Source organism: Bubalus bubalis, chromosome 19 (genome assembly GCF_019923935.1).
Source record: "Bubalus bubalis isolate 160015118507 breed Murrah chromosome 19, NDDB_SH_1, whole genome shotgun sequence".
Lineage (NCBI taxonomy): Eukaryota > Metazoa > Chordata > Mammalia > Artiodactyla > Bovidae > Bubalus > Bubalus bubalis.
Window position 1 is genome coordinate 12315599 of NC_059175.1, and position 23408 is coordinate 12339006.

The window sequence follows — 23408 nt, forward strand, 5'->3', positions numbered from 1 at the left end:
AAAGCCCAAAAAAGAGACTTAACTGACAGCAGACTACCATAAAACTTTAAGAAAATTAACCTGAAATATCATTTCTTTTTATCTAAGGAAAAATATGAACACAGTGCTTCTTTATCTAAGGGAAAAATAGTGCATATAATCAAACGCTGGCTTTTAGTTTACCAACATCTGATAGCTTAACAGATGAACCCCTTTGGAACATTTATGCTTGAGGGGAAATCCTTTAGTATACCCGTATCAGAGATTCTCCACCAATGAGGAGGATGTCTGCATGAGATTCAGCAGCAGTGTAATTAGGGGGTCTACAGTTTTCATTAAAATGGGGGATCTTCTCTCTCTCAGCCCACTTGTTTACCTGGTAGGTACCATTTCCAGCTGACCATCCTTGATGATTTAGTCACGTGGAAGGTTGTTAGTATACCATTATCCTGCTCATCTCCTGACTACCAGTTACTTTTTTTTTTTTTTTTTTTTATTTTTTAAACTTTACATAACTGTATTAGTTTTGCCAAATATCAAAATGAATCCGCCACAGGTATACATGTGTTCCCCATCCTGAACCCTCCTCCCTCCTCCCTCCCCATTCCATCCCTCTGGGTCGTCCCAGTGCACCAGCCCCAAGCATCCAGTATTGTGCATCGAACCTGGACTGGCAACTCATTTCATACATGATATTTTACATGTTTCAATGCCATTCTCCCAAATCTTCCCACCCTCTCCCTCTCCCAAAGTACAATCCACACTGGGAATATCTCCAGGCCTCATACAATTTGGGATTTAGAGGTTAGCAAATGTCAAGAAACACTGAAAAGACTGATGGAGCTTGGACCGTTCTTGATGGAAATGAGAGAAGCAACCTTCTGGCAGACTCCCAGTGGGGAATGGGCGTGAATTTAGGAGGCGAATAGTTTCCATCCTTTAAGGGGATTCAGAACGAGGCACATGATTAAGCCAGAGGTCTGTCACCTAGGTTGGAAGCTCAGGGTTTCAGGCATTATACAGGACAACCTGGTGAACACTTTTTTCATGTATCAGAGCAATAGTTCATTCCTAAAATAATCTGGCACTTTTCTCTATCCTTAAAACACAGCATGAATAACTGTAACAACAAAATGCCTGTAAACCTATGTGTTTCTTGAAAAAAAAAAAAAAAAAAAAAAGTGAGCTCCCCTCCTCCACTTCAGGTGTGGGACCAAGCTCTTTGAGAGAGTAAAGAATCAGAAACGAAGCATTTATCTACACACTGTGCCTGGCCCTAGAAAAGAGTGAATCAAAGCTTACTCTGAAAGGCAGCTATGCTCACCACCAGATCATGGCATCTGGTCCAATCACTTCATGGCAGATAGATGGGGAAACAGTGGAAACAGTGTCAGACTTTATTTTTTGGGGTTCCAAAATCACTACAGATGGTGATTGCAGCCATGAAATTAAAAGACACTTAATCCTTGGAAGGAAAGTTATGACCAACCTAGACAGCATATTCAAAAGCAGAGACATTACTTTGCCAACAAAGGTCCATCTAGTTAAGGCTATGGTTTTTCCAGTGGTCATGTATGGATGTGAGAGTTGGACTGTGAAGAAAGCTGAGCACCGAAGAATTGATGCTTTTGAACTGTGGTGTTGGAGAAGACTCTTGAGAGTCCCTTGGACTGCAAGGAGATCCAACCAGTCTTTTCTGAAGGAGATCAGTCCTGGGATTTCTTTGAAGGGACTGATGCTGAAGCTGAAACTCCAGTACTTTGGCCAGCTCATGCAAAGAGTTGACTCAGTGGAAAAGATTCTGATGCTGGGAGGGATTGGGGGCAGGAGAAGAAGAGGACGACATAGGATGAGATGGCTGGATGGCATCACTGACTAGATGGACGTGAGTTTGAGTGAACTCCGGGAGTTGGTGATGGACAGGGAGGCCTGGCATGCTGCAATTTATGGGGTCGCAAAGAGTTGGACACGACTGAGCGACTGAACTAAACTGAACTGTGATATACCAAACAGTTAATCTACAAGGACAAACTATACAGCTCACAGAACTCACTCCATAATAACCTATATAGGAAAAGTATCTGAAAAGAATAGCTATATGTATAACCAAATCACTTTGCTGTACATCTGAAACTAATTCAACATTATAAATCAAATACCCTCCAATAAAGAAACAACAAAATGAAACATAGGATTTAAGGTTAAAAAATACTGGGTTAGCCAAAAAGTTTATTTGGGCACCCAATAATAAATGAATGAACAAAGGAATGAAATGAATAAATAAATCTGAAACCGGGGTGGGGGGTGGGGAAAGCTCACAATGGGGATGTCCCAGGTCTTCTCTAATCCCTCCAGTGGTATTATATATTAGGGGTCAGCTTCCACAGTCTCACTGGGAGGAGTCCAAGACACAGAGATGGTAGGCAGTGATCCAGACCCAGCTCTGACACCAACAAGCCATGTGATCCTCAACCCTTGGCTGCATGGCATCTCAACGCCCATAGAACCATTTTCAAACCTGAATGTATGTGCAAACACGTGTACATGCTAAATCTTTCACTCAAGCCAAAGACTGCTTTCTAGCCCAAAATGTGACAAGGTTTGATCTTCTCTGGCTGAAGCAAAGGTGGAGTAGCGAAGTGTGAACCTCACTTCCAAATATCCCTTCCCACTCCCTAACCCCAAGGCAGCTCCACTGTAACTGCTGTGGTTCTGAGCCACTGGAACTGGCTTAAAAAAAAAAAAATGCTGTTCATTTCCCAAGTCAGCTGTAAACCAGAGTACAGTACACAGGGGAGGGATCTTCAAAGGCTGGTATGCCAGAGTGAAAGCATCACAGACTACTACAAACACGCGCCAACAGAGATTGTTACAAGGGGCCACGCCCACTGCCAGCAACCCACCTGGAGACTGCAACAAGCCTGTGTTCTAATTTGATCTGTCTTTACACACTGTAGTATCTTAGCATTTTAACTACACGGTGGATTCAAATTGGTTATAACAATACTTTGATAGTTTCCTAAAACTCTACACTGTTAGGCTCTTTATAACATTACAATACATTTAAGCAGTCATTTGAGGCTGCAAGGGGAAAGTTCTACTCTTTCCATTTTATAGATAAGGACGTTCAGGTTTAGAGAGTGCTTTGCCCAAATCAACACTGCTGATACACGGCACAGCTAGAGGTCCAGTGTTTATTAGATACACCATTTAGTACTTCTATTAATAGTTTGACATCTCAAATTAAAAAGGTTCAGGGAGCAGCATTACTGAGTTACATGGTAGCTGGAGGTTTCTACACTAGTCTAGTCCTCAACACCTGGGACATCAGGAACAGTGTGAAGTGGGAACAACTCGCAGCTTTGTGTAAGAGTTCCTTCTCCATTTATCTCACATTACCAAGTCACCGTGATGTCAGTGGGTACAAAGTTCCTGGAAGTTTACAGAGCTAGCTATTGTTCCACCTAAAGAGAACACTCTTGAGATGTACTTGGATACATGTAAGATTATTTTGGTGCCTACACAACACATTCTTGATGCTTATTAAATGTCATCTGCAGCAAGTATTAAATAGCATTTCCTGTGGACCTAATCGGTAATTCTTAAGGACTCAAAAGTCTCAGTCAGACAACAATGGATGGCCCAACAACACAAATACAAGACAATAGAAGCCAGTACTTTAATGAATACCTTCCCAGATTAGGCTGAGAAACTAATCAAAGTTGATCACAAAGAGTCATGTTGCAAATTGTTCACCACAATATTACTCATAAGAAAAAAAAAAACTGGAGATAGCCAAAATACTCATTACGGGGAGATAACTATGGCACTTTCAAGAAATGGAATATTTTTTACTCCTGAAAACCAGATATTTGAAACAAAGAAAAGTATTTAATGGTAGGTAAAAATCTCAATACCAGAACAAAATAGACACGAGCTTATACCTGATCCCATACTTACATATATACATATATATACACACACAAACACACACACATATACACAAAGATATGTGTGCATATGCAAATTTAAGTTTGTATGTGAAGTGAAAGTCACTCAGTTGTGTCTGACTCTCTGCGACCCCATGGACTATGTAGTCCATGAATTCTCCAGGCCAGGATACTGGAGTGGATAGCTGTTCCCTTCTCCAGGGGATCTTCCCAACCTAGGGATAGAATTCAGGTCTCCCACATTGCAGGTGGATTCTTTACCAGCTGAGCCACCAGGGAAACACATGTTTGTATGTACAATTTTACATACACATAAATGTTATAAACATTACAATAGAGGTAGATGTGTAAAATCTACATATTTGAATAAATATCAAATTAAGTGGTTAATTTTGAGTGGTGAATAAGAATATAAATGATGATGATATTTTTCTTTATACTTTCCTATATTTTTCAAATTTTCCATAATAAACATGTACAGCTTTTGTGAACAGGACAAAGAAGGTTTTTAAAGACGTTTTTTAAAAACCTAAAATTCCATATTTTAAGCAAAACTGATCTCTTCTTCCTAAAAGTCTGTGACTCTTCTTGTATGCAGGCTTTCCTAAATTATCTCCACCTCTCCCTTCCCTCGTCTACAGAAACCAAATCTGCTATCAACTCTACCATCTGAGTGTGGATAGGCTCCTGTTCCAACAGCTGAACCTTCCAAACTTGTGATGATTCCCCGTGTATGTACACCTTAACATCCATGACAAGCTCTGCAATTACCCACTGCAACTCCTAATATCAAAGCTTAGAACTTAAAAAGCCTGCAATTTGCACAGCTTTGTGGAGAAGTACTCACACATTACTGCAGTAAATACAAAAATCTGCATTAAGGCGTCATTAGGGCAGAAATTGTAATTATGCCAGGCTAAGTTCAAAGACAGAGATGGCATTGCTATATGTGATATTTAGGAAAATGTTCCTTAGTATAGGTACTTGAATTAAAAACACAGACTTTAACTCCCCTTTACAGGTTGCCTGAGAGGGAGCCCACAGCCTTCCACCAAGGGCCTGGGCATGTAATGAGGACAGCTGGCTGATCACCCGGCCAACAGGACCCCTGCCTCAAGCTCTTTTATCTCTGGGGAAGAGTTAGTTTTCCTGTGATATGAATCCACATACTGTCACCAGCTAACAGGCTGAAGATGACCGTCTGTATTTGCATATAGCTGAGAATTTCTCACTCAAGTTCAGAGATAATCTGGGAAGAAGCTAGTGAGGCCGATGCCAGAAGCATCACAGCGCCAGAAAACTGACGTCACCCTGATGGTCGCCAAAGCAGACTGTCCTGTCTGAGACCATCAGGCTGGGAGAACCTCAAGGGTGAGGAGAGAAGTGATTCTGCAAGAATTTTAAATGTACCTTTTCACTTTCTAGGTCATCGTTTACTGATCATGTCTCTTAGAATAAAAGCAACCCTAGCAGGGAAGAGATAGTTAGGGAGATTGGGATGGACATGTACACACCGCTCCACTGAAAACAGATAACCACCGAGGACCCACTATATAGCACAGGGAACTCTGCTCGGTGTCATGTGGCAGTGTGGATACTTAGAGCAGTTGCGGGGAGAATGGATACACACACATATATATATGTATGGCTGAGCTGCTCTGCTATGTACCTGAAGCTATCACAACCCTGTTAATCAGTTATATGCCCATACAAAATTAAAAGTTTTCTTAAAAAAAAAAGGCAACCCTAAACAGAAGGCAATCCAATATTTTTCAACTAGCAGATAAAAAAGGTTTCTTGGGTGGCCAATTTGAATACATAAGCTTCCCAGAGACTTAGAAGACATAATAATACATTCATTTTGATATTTGGCAAAACTAATACAGTTATGTAAAGTTTAAAAATAAAATAAAATTAAAAAAAAATAATACATGTCATTTATATATTTTAAAACAGTGAAATACATAATCATTACTTATGAAATTTAAATCTGAAAATGTCTAAACTCAGAGTAGACAAGGTTGATAAGCTAATCACTTTAATCTCCATAATTTGAAATTAAGAAGATTCTATATCTCACTAACTTTCGAGAAATTGGGCTATTTGAGACCCGAGTTTTTTAAGTATTGTTACCCGTCTAAAATTTATAAGAATCTCTATTCTCATTAAAAAAAAAAAAGTAACTTCAAGAATTCCCAAACAGAAAGATAATAGTTTAGATCTCCTTAATGTCGGTGAAATGCTGGCTTGCCTGACTGCTCTGTGGACTTCAGAAGGGGTAAAGCACCTTAGCATTGAAACTAATGAAGAGGAAAAAAAAGGTAATAGCACCCTCTCAGCTTTCAGCAATGGTGGAAACAGATTATATTATGGACAAGGTAAATGTAAGACTTACTAAAATGACTTTTAAATATGGTTATTAAAATAATGCACTATAATATGTAAGGCTTCGCAAGTACTCAGATTGATATTTAAGAGGATTTTCTCTTTGGGTGGGAAACAAACTTTGCCTTTGATCAGAAGTTTGGTGCATTTTTGGTCAACAGAGGAAAAAAGATCTCTGTGTATTTCTTTATAAACAGTTCACTTATATTTCAACAAGTATTTGTTATGTGCCTGATAGAGATTACTGACCTCATGCTAAAACTCCCCTGTCCCTCTCTGGGAGCACTTGTCTTCTCTGGACATCTGTGACACTGTCTCCTCTTTCCCTCCTGTCTCTCAGGTTTCTGCTTCTCAGTTTCTTGCTGGTTTCTTGTCCTCTCCGAACGTCTAAATGTTGGCCTTATAGACTCAGTTCACTGTTTCATCTTAAAAACTTCCGAAACTCTTTACCTCAATGATTTTATCCCATCCCCAGGTTTTATAATACTATCTATAAATGCACAGTCCAGACTGTTCTCACCAGTACGGATTCTTGAGTTTCAGCCCCCATGTAACAACTGTTAATTTACATCACTTAGATGTCTCATGGGCATCTTAAATCCAATAAGCAGCAAAGTGAACTCTTAAGCGCTAACTCAAACCTATGCTTGTCTCCTGAATCTTGGGAAGCCTCCCTTTCACTGTTCCATATTCTCAGCAAGGTATCTGGAAGCCACCTTTGATTAATTGCATCTTACCCCACAAATCCGTCAGTTTGCCAATGATGGATATTGTCAATTCTAACTTGAAAAATATGTAATTATGATCCAATTGGTACTTCAGAAACCAAGCAGAAGAAAATCCATAGTAGATGCATAAACACAAAAAGATTTGGGGGAAAAAAAAAAGAGGAAGAGCCCTTCCCAAAGGATGCAGGAGTAATATCTTCCTAAGTGCTGCCCAAGAGACCTAAGTTCACAAACAAAGACAAAACAAGGCCACATTCGTTAACACAGGGGTGCATTAAATTTAGCAGTAAGCTTCCAAAAGCTTCAATTTGTAATAAAGGAGAAACCAAAAAGCTAAATCAATGACCATTTGGGTTAAATTCTACATTTAGATTTAGGAGACTATCTAGAGATTAGGGAAAGACCGGATTGGATTGAACTGTTGTTGCTCAATCATGTCTGATTCCTTCCGATCCCATGGACTGTACAGGCTTCTCTGTACATGAGATTCTCCAGGCAAGAATATTGGAGTGGGTTGCCATTTCCTTCTCCAGGGGTTGAATCTTCATCTCCTGCATTGTCAGGCTAATTCTTCACCATTGAGCCATGAGGGAAGCCCATGCCAGTCATTAAATTATTATTAAGAAAATAACATATAAACATTACACTCTTCTCAAAGAAACAAAACAATAAATGCAGGTCACAGAGCAGATGGAGCTGCATGAAGTAATTAACAAATACTAATGATGTCGGTATATACCCCTGATTAGTGACTCAACACAAAGCCATACTCCAAACTAGGAAAACACAATGACGTCAGTTCATCTGATTTTATCATCCTTTTCCTTAAGCAGGAAGGGCAAGATGGGTCATTACTCAAGCCAACAATTGGTATTTACACAAAGGCTAAGGTTTAAACAAAAAAGAAAAAAACAAAACCGTGGGTACAGTATGGAATAAAAAAGATGTATTCTCTATAATTCAGAGAAACTGATATATGAAGTACTTGAAGACACAGAACAAATGCACCATGAAATCATACACTGTGGACACTCACACTAGATGAAGAAATCTGGTCTTGAGCCCATTTAAGGTTTTAATAAAAGCAGACAAGCAGATGATTCCAAGGTAATGTCTACCCAAGGATTTAGCAATATGATTTGCCAATTTGACCTACATAAAATGAAACTGTGAGGAGGACACTACAGCACTCTCAACTGAACACAATGTTTCACAAGTTTCAGTTGATTTTGTTAAGATCTGCCTAGAATTAGAAAAAAAAAATAATAGGTGGCCATGTCAGCGATTGCTCTTGAGTAAAACAAGAGTTTCTATCACTTCAAAGAAAGAGTGGTTATATGGGGCATCAGCAAGCTTAATTTCCATTAAGGCCGGCCATCAATTTGCCATGACTCTGAAGCACACAATCTTGCTTTGTCCTACTCTTCAAATATAAAGAGGCAAAGGAGCCATCTGTCTTATACCATCACGTCTGTGTAGCCAAAGAAGGTCACTGCCCTGCTGATCAAGCGTTTTTATTAAAGATCTACAAAGCATATTTAAACAACTTGGCAAATAATATTTCAAGCACAGAAAATCTGCTGAAAGCGTGAAACTCAACAAAACAAAAAAAGATTAAATAAAGGCACTCTTACGCTCAGGGTGATGTCTCTAGTCTAACCTAATCTAAAGAGAAATCTTTCACTGATACCTAAAGATCATCCATCTCTACTGACTGGGTTGTTCCCACCAGCAAAGTAAAATTCATAGTAATAACTTTCCCTCTGTGTGCTGCATGCAAACTTGATGGGGCCATAAACACCTGCGCAGAAATATGTATGTGTATGGTCTCCTCAAGTTGACAGAAACTGACTTAATGCCTTTTTTTTTTTAACTGCTATCTCCTCCCTTCATAGGCTAGCCTATAAAGTTTAGGAAGAATTCAGGAAAACTCTTGCTGCTCAAAAATTCACTCAGTGCTTAGGAAAACCACCACCCTAAATGGCAGACTAAGAACACAAGGAGGTGAAGAAGCACTTCACTGATCGTAAGCTTGTCAAGCATGAAGAGGCAGGGGACACAGTGAGGTCAGAATAGCCCTGTTAGATTCTTAGAGGAAGACCGGTCTTGTTTAAAAAAAAAAAAAGAAACTACAACAACTAGATAAAACAAAAAATGGAAGAAATCAAAAAGAAAAAGACAAACTAGATGACAAAATTAAAAATAAGAAAAAACTTATATTAATCAAAAAGCAACATTAAAGTCAACCATGAATCAGAAAAGAAATTCAGTGCAATGACAACAGATTAAGAAAACATGCACACATTAAAATGACTAAGATATTCAGTTCACACATGCTAGCTATTATCAAAACTATTGATACTAGAATGTCAAAGCTATTGATCAAAGAATAGCTATTATCAAAGATAAGAGAGAACAGGCATTGGTGAAGATGTGGAGGAAAGGGAACCCTCGCGCACTACTGATGGAATGTAAATTGGAGTAGCCACTGTGGAAAATACTACGGAGGTTCCTTATGGAACTACCGTACGATCTAGCAATTCCAGTTCAGGGTACATACTGGATGGAAACACAATCAGTATCTTAAAAAGACATCTGGACTCCCGTTATTTACAATAGCCAAGATACGGAGACAACCTAAGCATCTGTCAACAGACGGATGCATAAAGGAAATGGGGTCTGTGTCTACAACAGAATATTCTCCAGCCATAAAAAAAGAAAGAAATTCTGCCATTGCAACAGTATGGATGAATCTTGAGGGCATTATGCTAAATGAAAACAGTCAAAGAAACATAAATATTGTATGATCTCAGGAATATATAGAATCTAAAAACAAAAAATCCCCAAACAAAAAGCAAACTCAGAACAACAAAATGGAAGAAATGAAAAGCCACAAGACCGGTGGTTGCCAGCAGTGGGGGGGGGGAGGGGGTGAAGGTGATCCAAAAGGGGATGACAGCGGATGAGATGGTTAGATGGCGTCACCGCTCAATGGACATTTGTTTGGGTAAACTCCGGGAGTTGGTGATGGACAGGGAGGCCTGGCGTGCTGCAGTCCATGGGGTCGCAAAGAGTCGGACACGACTGAGCAACTGAACTGAACTGAACTGATCAAAAAGCACAAACTTCTAGCTATATGATAAATAAATAAGTTCTGGGGATGTAATGTATAACATGGTGACTACAGTTAGCAATAGTGTATTGAATATCTGAAAGTTGCTGAAAGAGTAAATCTTAAAGGCTCTCCTCACAAGAAAAGAAAAAAATGGGTAACTATGTGAGGTGATGGATATTAACTGGACTTAGTGTGGCAGTCATTTAAAAAAAAGATATATAATCATTGTGTTGTGTATCTTAAATACAATGTTGCATGTCAATTATATATCAATAAAACTGGTACTATGGCAGTATGTTTGGCCTGTATCAATAGAACCTGAAAAACTATAACTCAAGTGTTGGCAAGGGTGGAGTAAAGAAATAGTTTCAACATAGGCATTTCAGTCACACGGACAGATATAGAGACACACACACACAATACATATAGGAAAAAAAGACCAGAGATACAGTAAAACGTTAGCAGGGTTATTCTTAGATAGTGGGTTTAAGGGGGGTTTATATTTCCACATAGATTTCTCATATTTTCAACAAACTATCTGCTTTCCTGTCATGGGACTTTGCAGATGTAAAGTCCCGTATCAAAGTATCACATTTTATTTTTTAACCACATCAGCCTTGAAGATCACAGTCATGGGAACAGAGGCTGCAAAATTTCTTATGAGATTTTATCATACCTTAAAAATGGCACAGGGTCATATGGATGTTGGTAAGTGATTTAAGGACTTGGTTGGCACACAGGGCCAACATTTCAGGTTTTACTAAACCCCTAACCCCCCAGCTACATATCTTCAGAGCTTATGGTTCAGATTCTCAGGGCAGCAGGTTACTATGAGTTTCCTCGCCGCCATCAGGGACGCTGTCACGTACGTCTCTGGCACCCTGGAATGTTGACGAATCTTGTTCTATCCCAGACACTCTTCTTTGAATTTATTATTCTGCTTTGTGTATCTTTCACTATCTCCATTTCCCTGCTAGTCTAGTGACTTTCAAATCCTTGCATCAGCATGCCTGTCTGCAAAACCTGTGCCTGTTACCCCATCCTATTCAGCATCACATCTGGTGAATGAGTACAATTGATACAGCAGAAATACAAGGAGAGCAAGTTTTAAAGTGGCAAGACCAACGTGTGGCTCAAAAAGAGACTCCAGCACAAGCTCAAAAAAGGAAGGTCCTCGTGGTTTTCCGAAATAATAAAAACTTTATTGAAAAAATGCACACGATGTCTCATAGTTTCTACTTGGGAGCCACATTATACTCTGGGTTGTGTCTGTTAAGCCAATGCTCCAAGGATAGAGGTGAGGAGAAGGGAAAATAATGAAGAAATGCACATCAAGATGTTCACAGGATGTTTTGAACAGTGAGATTTGGGGTGCTTCATTGCCTAACCTCACATGCCTGCTGCTGCTAAGTCGCTTCAGTCGTGTCCGACTCTGTGCAACCCCATAGACGGCAGCCCACCAGGCTCCCCCATCCCTGGGATTCTCCAGGCAAGAACACTGGAGTGGGTTGCCATTTCCTTCTCCAACGCATGAAAGTGAAAAGTCAAAGTGAAGTCGGTCAGTCGTGTCCGACTCTTAGCAACCCCATGGACTGCAGCCTACCAGGCTCCTCCATCCATGGGACTTTCCAGGCAAGAGTACTGGAGTGGGGTGCCATTGCCTTCTCCGTCACATGCCTACCCTAATACTTTTCTGAGTTTTGCAAGTTTCTACTTGGAGTTGTATTGTTCACACAATCTCTCCAGTTCTCTGGTTATTTTCACCTGTATGGGGCCTCCTTTAGCTGAGTTATATCTTTGAAGAGAGGCCTGGTGAACAGAACAGAAAATAGTGTGGTGACCAATCCTTCAGAAACAAGGTCCATATGTACAATAGATAGACAGTAATTTATGCAAGTTTTCCCAAGTAGATACTAACTTAATAGGTTATGAAAACATAGAATAGATTAAGAATATTTCTTGTTTTTAATAATTCCAGAGTTGCAATAGAAAAGTGAGACTTTTTTTTTTCTGTCTTTCCTTCAAAAAACACTCATATAAATGAATCTAAGTAGCCAGCTGTAAATTCCCAGTAAAATAATCTTTGAAGACATAAAAGGTTAGGTATTTTGACCAATAGGACAGCATTTGATCTTGGGACTCTAAAAGTCTAACAGGTCTCATTTATTTATCTACATTTAGTCTGTGGTTCATCCTCTGTAATCTCTTAGAGATTATACTTAGCCGTTCGAATCAAAATAAAGTATAAGTGATACTGTGGTAGGCAGAATTCTAAAAATGGTCTTTTCAAGACGCCTGTCCCCCAGTTATTCAAGCAAACACTCCTCTAGGTACTACTATGATGGGATTTTGCAGATGTAAAGTCCTGTATCAGTTGACTTTAATATACAGAGATTATTTGACTCAGCCTGACCCTATCAGATAAGCCCTTTAAAATAATTTTCTTTGATTGATAGCAGAGTAAGTTACAGATATGAGCCATGAGAATGACTGGATTGCCAATGCAAGCTTAAAGACAGAGGAGGACAGCCTCCTGCTAACAGTCAGGATAAAATGGGGATATTAATTCTACAACCGCAAGGATATGAATCTGTCCACAACCTGTATGAGCTTGAAGTAGATTCCTTCTCAATCTATAGATAAGGGACCAGCCCAGTCTGAAAATAAATGAAGCCTTGTTCCCTGGTGGCTCAGAGGTTAAAGCATCTGCCTCCAACGTGGGAGACCCAGGTTCGATCCCTGGGTCGGGAAGATCCCCTGGAGAACAAAATGGTAAACCACTCCAGTATTCTTGCCTGGAGAATCCCATGGACGTAGAAGCCTGGTAGGCTACAGTCCACGGAGTCGCAAGAGTCAGACACGACTGAGCGACTTCACATCACTCACTCACTTGTTTTAAATGGAATGGGAAGTCCTAAAGGGGGAGCTCTCACACATTACCACTCAGACCCCGGCAGAGGGAGTTAAGAATTTCTCTAAGCCCAGCAACAGCTCAGCCACTAACAAGCCACCAAGACTCTGGACTCTCCTCCCAACTTCTTCTTTTCCTCTGTAAAGGCAAAAGCCACTCTCTTCTGTTTCTTGAATTTACCTTTTAAGGTAAATTTGCTTGTGCCAAATTATAACTTTCTGCCATCCCGAAATGAACTCATTTTGCTGGTAAAATTACTTAAATTTTTTTTAAGGTCAACAACCAATACTGACTCTGGCTGAATAAAACTCTGAACAGAAAAAAAAGGTGAGGGTTCCTACAGAACTAGGAACTTATCTTTTCTTTCTTTGATTTTGCCCTTGAGATACCCTGAGAGCCCGCCTGAGGTCAAACAAGTCAAGCCTACCTAGATTTGTACAGAACTATAAGATCAATAAATGGATATTTTCTTAAGCTTCTAAATTTTTGCTAATTTATTGTGTAGTAATAGAGAACTAGATCAGACATTATTTTGTTTCATTTACCAGTTGTATTTATAGAAACTTGTTTCATTATAAAAGCACTATACACTAATTTCCCTACTTTTCTATTCTCCAAAGATAAAAACTGTTAAATTTATCTCTCTCAAAACTCCTTATGAATATGCATGAGTATACAAGTATGTATGTATGTGTACATGCACTCACACACACACACATACACACTTATATAAAATTACACAATGTATTTTTTCACTGAATAGCCTATCTTGGGCAGCGTTCATATATCAGAATATAAAAGCCCCCATCTCATTCTTTGTAACAAACATGAAGTCTTGGGTTATATACCTGTATTATTTTCTACTAAAACTGATGCTTAATAAATAAAAGGTACACTAAATAAATAAAGGGTACACTTAATAAATAAAAGGTATACTAAATAAATAAAAGGTACAATAAAAGATAAAGTGGTAACAACTTAATTTTCCATTTGCTAGTTATAAGCAATGCTGCTGCTGCTGCTGCTAAGTCGCTTCAGTCGTGTCCGACTCTGTGCGACCCCATAGAGGGCAGCCCACCAGGCCCTGCCGTCCCTGGGATTCTCCAGGCAAGAACACTGGAGTGGGTTGCCATTTCCTTCTCCAATGCATGAAAGTGAAAAGTGAAAGTGAAGTCACTCAGTCCTGTCCAACTCTTCACGACCCCATGGACTGCAACCCACCAGGCTCCTCTGTCCATGGGATTTTCCTAGACTTACTCTTTTCTGTTACTGTGTGAGATATCAATAAGATAAATTCCTAGAGATGGATTTGCCAAAGGGTAAATGTAGTTGAAGTTTTAACCAATATTACAAACTAACTAAAAGTGCTGTGCCTTCACATCAACACCTAAGTGAGATGAGAGGGGCTGCTTCTCCACAACCTTGCTATCATCGAATTCTATCAGTGTTAGGAAATTTTTGACAGTATGCTAGGTTAACAATACAGCCTCATTATTCTGGTTCATATTTCTCTTATAATAGAAATGAATCATCATTTCACACATTTTTGTTGGCCAATTTAGTTTTTTTTCCTGTGACACACCTTTTTACATCTTTTGATCACTTTTATCCTGGTACATTCACCACTTCCATATCAATTTACACAAGCTCTTCGCATATTAAGGCAATCAGATGTCTCTCAGTTATGGGCTTAAAAATATTTTTCACACTTTGTTTTCTTTTGATTTTGTTTGTTATACAAAACTTTTCAATTCAGGAGAGACACACTAGTCTTTTCCTTTGAGGCTTCTGCATTAAATTTCACACTTAGCATTAGAAACTTGTGATTTTTACCTTTCTTTTTTCTTTTAATGGAACTGTCCTGATGATAGTTCTTTTAGGAATCCCTATCTGTCAACAAACACTATTTTGTCTGCAGAGATAAGCTCCAAAACACAATGCCAGTATCTCTTCTTCCTCAGGGCATTACTGACTGCTGCTGCTGCTTCTAAGTCACTTCAGTCGTGTCCGACTCTGTGTGACCCCATAGATGGCAGCCCACCAGGCTCCCCCGTCCCTGAGATTCTCCAGGCAAGAACACTGGAGTGGGTTGCCATTTCCTTCTCCAATGAATGAAAGTGAAAAGTGAAAGTGAAGTCGCTCAGTCGTGTCCGACCCTTTGCGACCCCATGGACTGCCCTCCAGGCTCCTCCGTCCATGGGATTTTCCAGGCAAGAGTACTGGAGTGGGGTATCATCACCTTCTCATGCATTACTGACACATCCACACAAATAAATTAATGTTTTCATTTCTACCGATTCATTTGACAGGCATAAATTCCTGTGTCAGTGATGAGTGGCCTGACACATAATCCTCATCTCAGAAAAATAGAAAGTGTACCTACTGGGTGACTAAGCACTGAGAGTGGCACTTACTTTTTTTTCTCGTTTTTCACAGGGACATCCTGGAAGTGTCCCCTGGTGTCTGCGGACCATACATAGGAGGGAATGTAGCAACAGGAAGAGGTGAGAAGCGTGGCGAGTGAGAAGGCATTTCACACTATCAAGATGAGAGGATGGGTCCTCTGTTTAATTTACCTTTTCTTCTTTTTTATGGAGAAATAGGAACCTACCAGACTGTGATAAATGCCATTTCTCAAAAAAGTCTGAGATTTCTCTACAGTTTCTGAGTGAATAACAACCTGTTGCCTTTGTAACATAAAGAAAAAGTCTCTTGGAACCTGAAAAACAGGATTTTCTTTGCCCATTATTCCTCTGATTAAATACAAAACTATGCTTTGAAGGGGAAATAATTCTCCATACAGAAAAGAAAAATAATTAAAAGGATCATTAAAGTCTTACTGCATATTCTTTAATCTCAATATCAGAACTGAAGAGAGGCAATAAAAAGCCTAATCAACGGGAACAACAGTATCATGCAATCAATACAGAACACTATAAAGAGAAGCAGGACTAAATGTTTTAAATCATAGCTGAACTATATAAAAGAAATAAAATTTATCTTATACTTAGAACCTAGTATATACTGGTGGCACTCTGACAGAGGAATAAAAAAGATAAAACAAAGGGATAATTCCAGCCCTTAAGTAAAGTATTTGATCTTGCTTGACCCTCTGGTCAGCTTTCACTAAAATGACAATAATATAATATAAATCTCCAAAGTATAAAAGTAACAATATAAATAGTTGTGTACTCACCATTCAGCTTTGGAAACATTAGCAACTGCTTACTCCTCTCCACAATTATACCTCCTCACACCTTCTCAAATGTAACTGCTACCACGAAATGGGTCTTTCAGATGACTGTATTTTCCTTTAGACTCTTATTACAAATGTGTATTTGTTGCTGTTGTTGTTTAGTCGCTAAGTCATGTCCAACTCTTTGTGACCCCATGGACTGTAGCCCGCCAGGCTCCTCTGTCCATGAAATTTCCCAGGTAAGAATACTGGAGTAGGTTGCCATTTCCTTCTCCAGGGGATCTTTCTGACCCAGAGATTGAACCCAGGTCTCCTGCACTGGCAGTCAGACTCTTTACCACTGAGCCACCTGGGAAGCCCACAAATGTATATACACAGATACACATTTATGTGTGTGTGTGTGTGTGCACATGTGTATTCTAAAGAAAACATTGCATGTAGCATCATGGTAACGTTATAGGTAGGGTTTACGTATGATTCTTTCGCAACCAGCTTTTATGCCCAACACCATCTTTGAGTGCTAGTTCATTTGTTTACTATGTATACAATGCTTTGTGGATAACTATGCCCCAGTTCATTTACCCATTTTCTAACTGACAGACATTTGGGTTGCATTCCTTTAAATGTTTAGCTACTACAAGTAACATTTCTATGAGTAGTCTAGAACATGTCCTCTTGCATATATATGTAGGAATTTCTATAAAGTTTTGTCTAGGAGTAGTGTTCTTGCCTGAAGAATCCCAGGGATGGGTGGGCTGCCGTCTCTGGGGTCGCACAGAGTTGGACACGACTGAAGTGACATAGCAGCAGCAGTATTTCTGGACTTGAGTAGTTTTACTGCATACTGTATCATAATTTTATGAACTTATCTTTTGCTTTTTTAACTTTACCATCTTTTATTTATGAGAAAAATAAAACTTATTTCCAAAGGGCCATCTACCTGCCTCTTTCTCTCTCCTGTTTCATCCCCAAACATGTTTAGATAACTTCCACTCTCAACTGGAGATCCCCACTGAGCAAAAGGACTGCTTTCTAGGGGACAGTCATACCCTAGTTTAAATATAAAATCAACACTGTCTGAAAACCTATATGTGAGAGTTTCCATAAGAGTATATCAGAGGTAGGGCTTAATCACTTATCCTTTTAACCCAACATCCTCCATAACCTTGAGTACACCTTCCTACAGATCCTCCACAAAATCTCTGAAAGGCACTCAAAGTCAAAATTCATTCCCCTTTTTTGATTCTCATATCTCTTTTCACCTTTACATTCCCATACAATCAAGCACATACATCCCACACTCTAGCCACACACTAGGAATTCCCCAAGTCTTGCTCACCGTTCAACATCATGTGCAAGTGGCTCTTTCAATAGCTCCCAAACTCTCCTGCTTGGAATTAACCCTTTTGTACCACCTTGGACAGAATTTTTTAAAAAATAAAAAGTAGTCTTTATTGTATAGTTTTTGTAATGTGGCTCTACCGTGCTTCTAAGTAGCTCTTGGGGCCAAAAGTCTCATCTTTTGGATCTTCTTTGTGCCTGCAATGGGTCTAGATGTAAAGGTAAGTTTTATATACCACTGGAAGGTAAGACTTTAAACTCTTGTCCACATATAAGAGACATGTTCTAGACTCAGAGCATCATTGTTTGTGATAATTAATGTATATAACAGGTAAGTTCAATTTTAGGGAGAAAAATGCTGAATAGTTCTGACACACTTTAGGACTTGAGACCCCAAAATATGGAACACTGACACATTGAATATTTTAAGGTGAAGGGATATGAGGAATAATGTATAGAGGAAGGGCTTTCTGTCTTGCCCCATAAGCAGGTCATAAAACCTTCATGTGAGAGGCACACTCTCTACACCTGGAGGAAAGGAGCCTTCTTATCTCTGAAGACAAGGGACATAGAAGAATCTGAACATGTCTTGATGAGTTTTCCCCAGCTTACTAAGATTAGGCCACCTTTGTGCTATACATATTTGCATGACTCCCCATTCTTGATCAAAACTGTAAAAACAATCTAATTTAACTGTTTCTTTGGATTTTCATTTCCTTATGAATGCTCCATAAAATATATGCTTTTCTTTTGTAATTTGTCTCTGGTTGCTGAGGTTCCCAGTGGAGAAGCTAGGAGAGGAGAAAGAAAACTATTTTTCTTTTTCTACAGTTCTTAACACTAATCCACTGCATGTGAATTATCATGGTTATATGTCCAAAAGGAAATCCTAACATAGACGCATGACTTGCATCATCACAAATTTAGACATGGAAAAAAACAACAACAACTGAAATAAGACCTCATGAGGAATAAAAAGGAATTCTGGCTTTCAGAGTTCACATGCTCAAAGAGAGGATGGACTGAGTTCTCAAAAAGAACAACTTAGGGATAAAGCAATAGAGAAACCAAGATAACAAGGTGTGGAGACACATCTAAATTTCAAAATGCCCAGCTTTTAAAAACTAGCAAGAAAAAAAAATCTACAAGAATAAGTAAAACAGAACTCAAAGTAATTTATTACCTGCATGAGCAGAAAGAGGTGAGTGGGGCCGAGGCAATGCTGGGGACTGTCCATTGCCTATCAAGCTTTTCCGGTTGCTGGTTCGGCAACTGTCAAAAGGAAAGGAAACATGGTTTTAAAAAACAAGAGAACCTAGCATCCATAATGTTCAAGTATGTTCAAAGTAGACATAGGTTAGATTGAACAATCTATCTGTTCATGTTACTTCTAAAATTTTTGCAATATGCAATCTCTAATATTTGAAAGGTGGTTATTTCCTCAATAGTAGAAAACATAATATATTCATATCATATATAACACAATCAATATTCTTCACCACTAGTGAAGTTATAATCAAATGCCTTCTTTTCGCTCTTGACTGCAAATAGGTAACATGCCATACACACAAGTGATAAGGATTCAAATCAGCAAACCACAGGTAGCATCTTTGTTGACATGAAATTTCTAATACAAAATTACATGCAATGAAGCGCAATGACATTAATCTTACAATGAGCCACTAATTAAAAATCTAATTATTTAGACAAATTTCATACTTGTGCCTTTTGTCAATAAAACAGCTGATGCCTAAGATACATGTCCAATATTTCACTACTCATTCATTTTTCATCTTCATACCGCACTCAAATTCCTTATTAACATATTTTTGGAATCATAATAACAGATTCCAGTTTGTATTAAAATAACAATGAAGCCCTTTTCTCACAGGCACATTACCTACTGTTTTTTATCCTGGTACCCAGTGAGTGAAATAAATTGCTACATTTATGCACAGGGCAACAACTACAGGGCAACTATTTTTCTCCTGTTTCTGCTACTAGAAAGTTATAAAATGGTTAATTTGACTCCAAACTTTCACAAGCCTTAAAGCATAACACAATGGTTGATGATGAAGTGGATATTATCTTACTTTCCTTTGCTTTTCTGCAGCACAGACTGCTACATCATAACCACGGTTAGAAAAGGATAATAAAAACCAGCGGGTTACCTCATTGAATTCACTTATAAGGTTCACTGGAATTCCATCCTCCTACACTAGAGCTGCCCTTAACCACCATTACAGGTTTATTGTAATTTCTTCTTAATTCAGAATATATCTCTGTTACAGTACTCTTTAAACAGGAATTTTCACCTACTTTTACGTAACATATGGTGGACATATTTGAGAGTTTGTATAAAATATATGAAAGGAACATTTCTAAATACTTTTGAATAACACATTTCAAAACCAAACCAAATTTCTTTCCACAATATTGACTTGGGGAACCAATCCTCTCTTCTAGATGTTTGCTACCTATTATCATTTGTCAACATTCTCATATTTATAATTTTTTAAGGTCAGGCTACATCATTTTACTTTCCTTACTGGGGCAATCAACAGCCCTTAGCATTATCTACGTGTTTAATTAAGATCATGTTTACTCAGCCTTAAAGAAGTTGTTGCATAAGAATGGACCCTTGATACTTAATTATGAAGGTGGAATGTTGTATTAGCAACTCATCTATCAAGAATCATTATTTGACCTATTAATAAATTCATAATTAAGTCAAATCATGTGCTTCTTTTTTAAAGAAATATTTTATACACTGTATTTTATGTTAATTCAAATTAATATCTTTCATGTTAATATAGGAATATTAACTATATCAACTTGCTGATGTTAATAAAAGAAATTATAAACAACAGATCTATATCCTGGAACTCTCACCAAAGTCATTTGCTAATTTGAGCAAACTGGCTAAAACACAGGCACAAAAATGGATATGTGTTATTTTTTACATTTAGTATTTTATCTAAATCATTTATGTAAATTTTCTATTGACATTCAATTATTAATTTATATACATATAAATTAAATGAATAAGAAATATCTATCAATTGATATCTACTGATATCGATATATTAATAGAAACAGTAATCTAATGAATATTTACATAGGGATATTAGTGAAGTATGCTGACTTAAAATTTAGAAAATGATATTTCTTCAAAATATTTTGATTAAATTTTCCTAAGACATATATAGAGTATAACTAGTCCAGTACCACAGCAAGGAAGTAGCCAACAATTTGTATCTAAAACAAGGAAAAACACAAACAAAAATTCCCACAATTATATCAGTTATTTAAAGCCTACCAGAATAAATGGATATTGAAAAAGTACTGATTTCAAAAATGTGATTTCAAAAAAAAATCTCAGAAAGAAATGTCTGACTAAAATGATGGCATCTACTGGTTTCTCCTCAAACCAGTCAATACTAAGGGACATCAACCCTGAATATTCATTGGAAGGACTGATGCTGAAGCTGAAGCTCCAGTACTTTGGTTATCTGATGCAAATGCAAAGACCTGACTCATTAGAAAAGACCCTGATGCTGGGAAAGATTGGCGGCAAATGAGAAGGAGGCGGTAGAGGATGAAACAGTTAGATAGCGTCACTGACTCAGTGGATATGAATTTGAGCAAACTCTCGGAGACAGTGGAAGGCAGAGGAGCCTGGTGTGCTACACTCCTTGGGGTTGCAGAGTCAGACATAATTTAACGACTGAACAATAGCAACAATCCACTTGTGTGGTCAATATAATAACATAAAATATAAAAACAAGAACAAAGTTTATATTACATTCATCCCACGTTTGCCCATTGTCCAAAAAGATTTGTAATCTTTACAAATTGATGATTGTGAATGTAATTAAGGATGAAGAAAAATAGGATTCTTTACCTAATAACACAAGAGCAAGTTAGAGGAAGTTAAAAACAAGTTGCCTCAGAATTTGTGTTACACAAATCCTTAAATAGTTGAGGCATATCTTATTGACAAATGTGATGAACAATCAAAACTGAGGTTGTCTTCTCTAACCTCTATATTGATCTTTAGCATGAAGCTAGAGAGAGAAGTAAAATTTTTGAACCTCTCAAAATCAAACATGAAGCTTTAAACATGAAAAGTTCCTCAGCAAGGCAAAACTAGACTTTATAAGATGCAGGTCAAAGCAGAAATTTAGATATGTACACACATCTCTACACTCACAAAACAGGCTCTTGGCCTCTCAAATGAACTTATTTGTTGCTAATATTTTTAAGGGTAAAGAGGCATATTTTATATTATATTTAACCTTAAAGCACCTAGAGCTTAAGATTATACACACACACACACACACACACACACACATATATGAAAGTATTAGTCGCTCAGTCTGTCTGACTCTTTGAGATCCCATGGACTATAGCCCACCAGGTTTCTCTGCCCATGGAATTTTCCAGGCAAGGATACTGGAGTGGGTTGCCATTTCCTTCTCCATATATTAAGTGTGTGTGTGTGTGTGTATACTTTAAAAATACTGGACCTTATTGAGATATTCTGTACCTAACTTTTCAAAGCTGGAGAGGAGGGTGGTCATCCAATCTCATTGTCACCTACTTCTGGTATCTCTGAGAGTCACTTATTATTCTAAGCACCTGATTCAAAATAAATGAATTAAAATCTGCCTTTAACCCCAAAACAAGAGCACGCCTAGTGGACGGACCTGAATATTGACCACCTAGATTGCCACAGCACCTGGCACTACCCGCGTTAATAATGACGCTGGTGCAAAATGCTGAACTGACCTCTGTTGTCATTATTTACTTATCCAGGCATCGCACTCTTTTCCTGATGAAAGGGAGGAGCTCATAGCTAGCAGTGTGAGGCAGGCTGCCATGGAGCTGGTGACCACACCATGCTCCTCTAACCCATAAAGTGATGAAGCAGTGGAGACATCGCCACTTGAGCCAAATCAAGGTCCCTTTCCTTTCAGCAGCACAACCAAGTTGAACCACGCTTGCTTTTTCTCAAGCCCTGTCAAGGTGGGAAAAACAGGTGCCATCCTACCACGCACAATGGGAACATCATTCCTACTGCAGCAGGAATATCTTAACTGAAAATTTACCTTCTTCTAACCGCTTGAGCTTGTAAAGTCCAGTTCAGCCTTAGGAATCTTTTTTTTTTTTTTTTTCCTTCAGGAGCATGTTTATTGTGTTTGAGATGATACATCAGGAATCTTAAAGGTATTTGATTGCAAAAGTGAAACTAAAGAACCATTATGAATTCAAGTTCCAGCCATCCATTCCCTAAATACAATCTCTTTATTTCATTCTTTAAGAAGAAATGGAAGCCATCCACCCTGACGGTGCTTGGTTCTTAATGCCAAACCCAGGAACAGCCAATGCCCACAGAGTGCCTGCTTCTCCTCAGGACGCCCAGCCGAAAACCAGGCATGGGGCATGGCCTATGGACAACATGCTCAGTTTGCCCTCTCATCTGGCAAGGTGACACAAGGGCACAGATTCTTTACTTGCAAAATCTGAATGTAGCCCGAGAAGACAACCCTATACAACTTGAGACGACAGGAAAGGTAAACAGTGGACTACAACAGAGGCTGATGGTGCCAAGTGAGCCTTCCTTATTCCTCATTCCTCTGGTTCCTCCCTGGAAAGACCCGCCTACTGACAGACAACACACACACACACACACACACACACACACACGCACGCACGCCCAAGCTACAATTACTGCTGACCAGGAACCTGGGATCTGAGAAGAATGGAAGGTGGAAAGGTGATGACAGTATTTCCAAGTGAG

The 23408-nt window shown here is 38.7% G+C and overlaps 1 protein-coding gene across 23 annotated transcripts in view; it reads right to left on the minus strand.

Annotated features, from left to right (window-relative positions):
• Positions 1-23408, minus strand: part of MAST4 (microtubule associated serine/threonine kinase family member 4) — a 614032-nt gene that overhangs the window by 104134 nt on the left and 486490 nt on the right. For all 23 annotated transcript variants that reach the window (XM_044932666.2, XM_044932672.2, XM_044932663.2 and 20 more), the window contains one exon: positions 18789-18877. In XM_044932666.2, coding sequence (XP_044788601.1) covers positions 18789-18877 — 89 coding nt within the window. The remainder of the gene's footprint in view (positions 1-18788; positions 18878-23408) is intronic.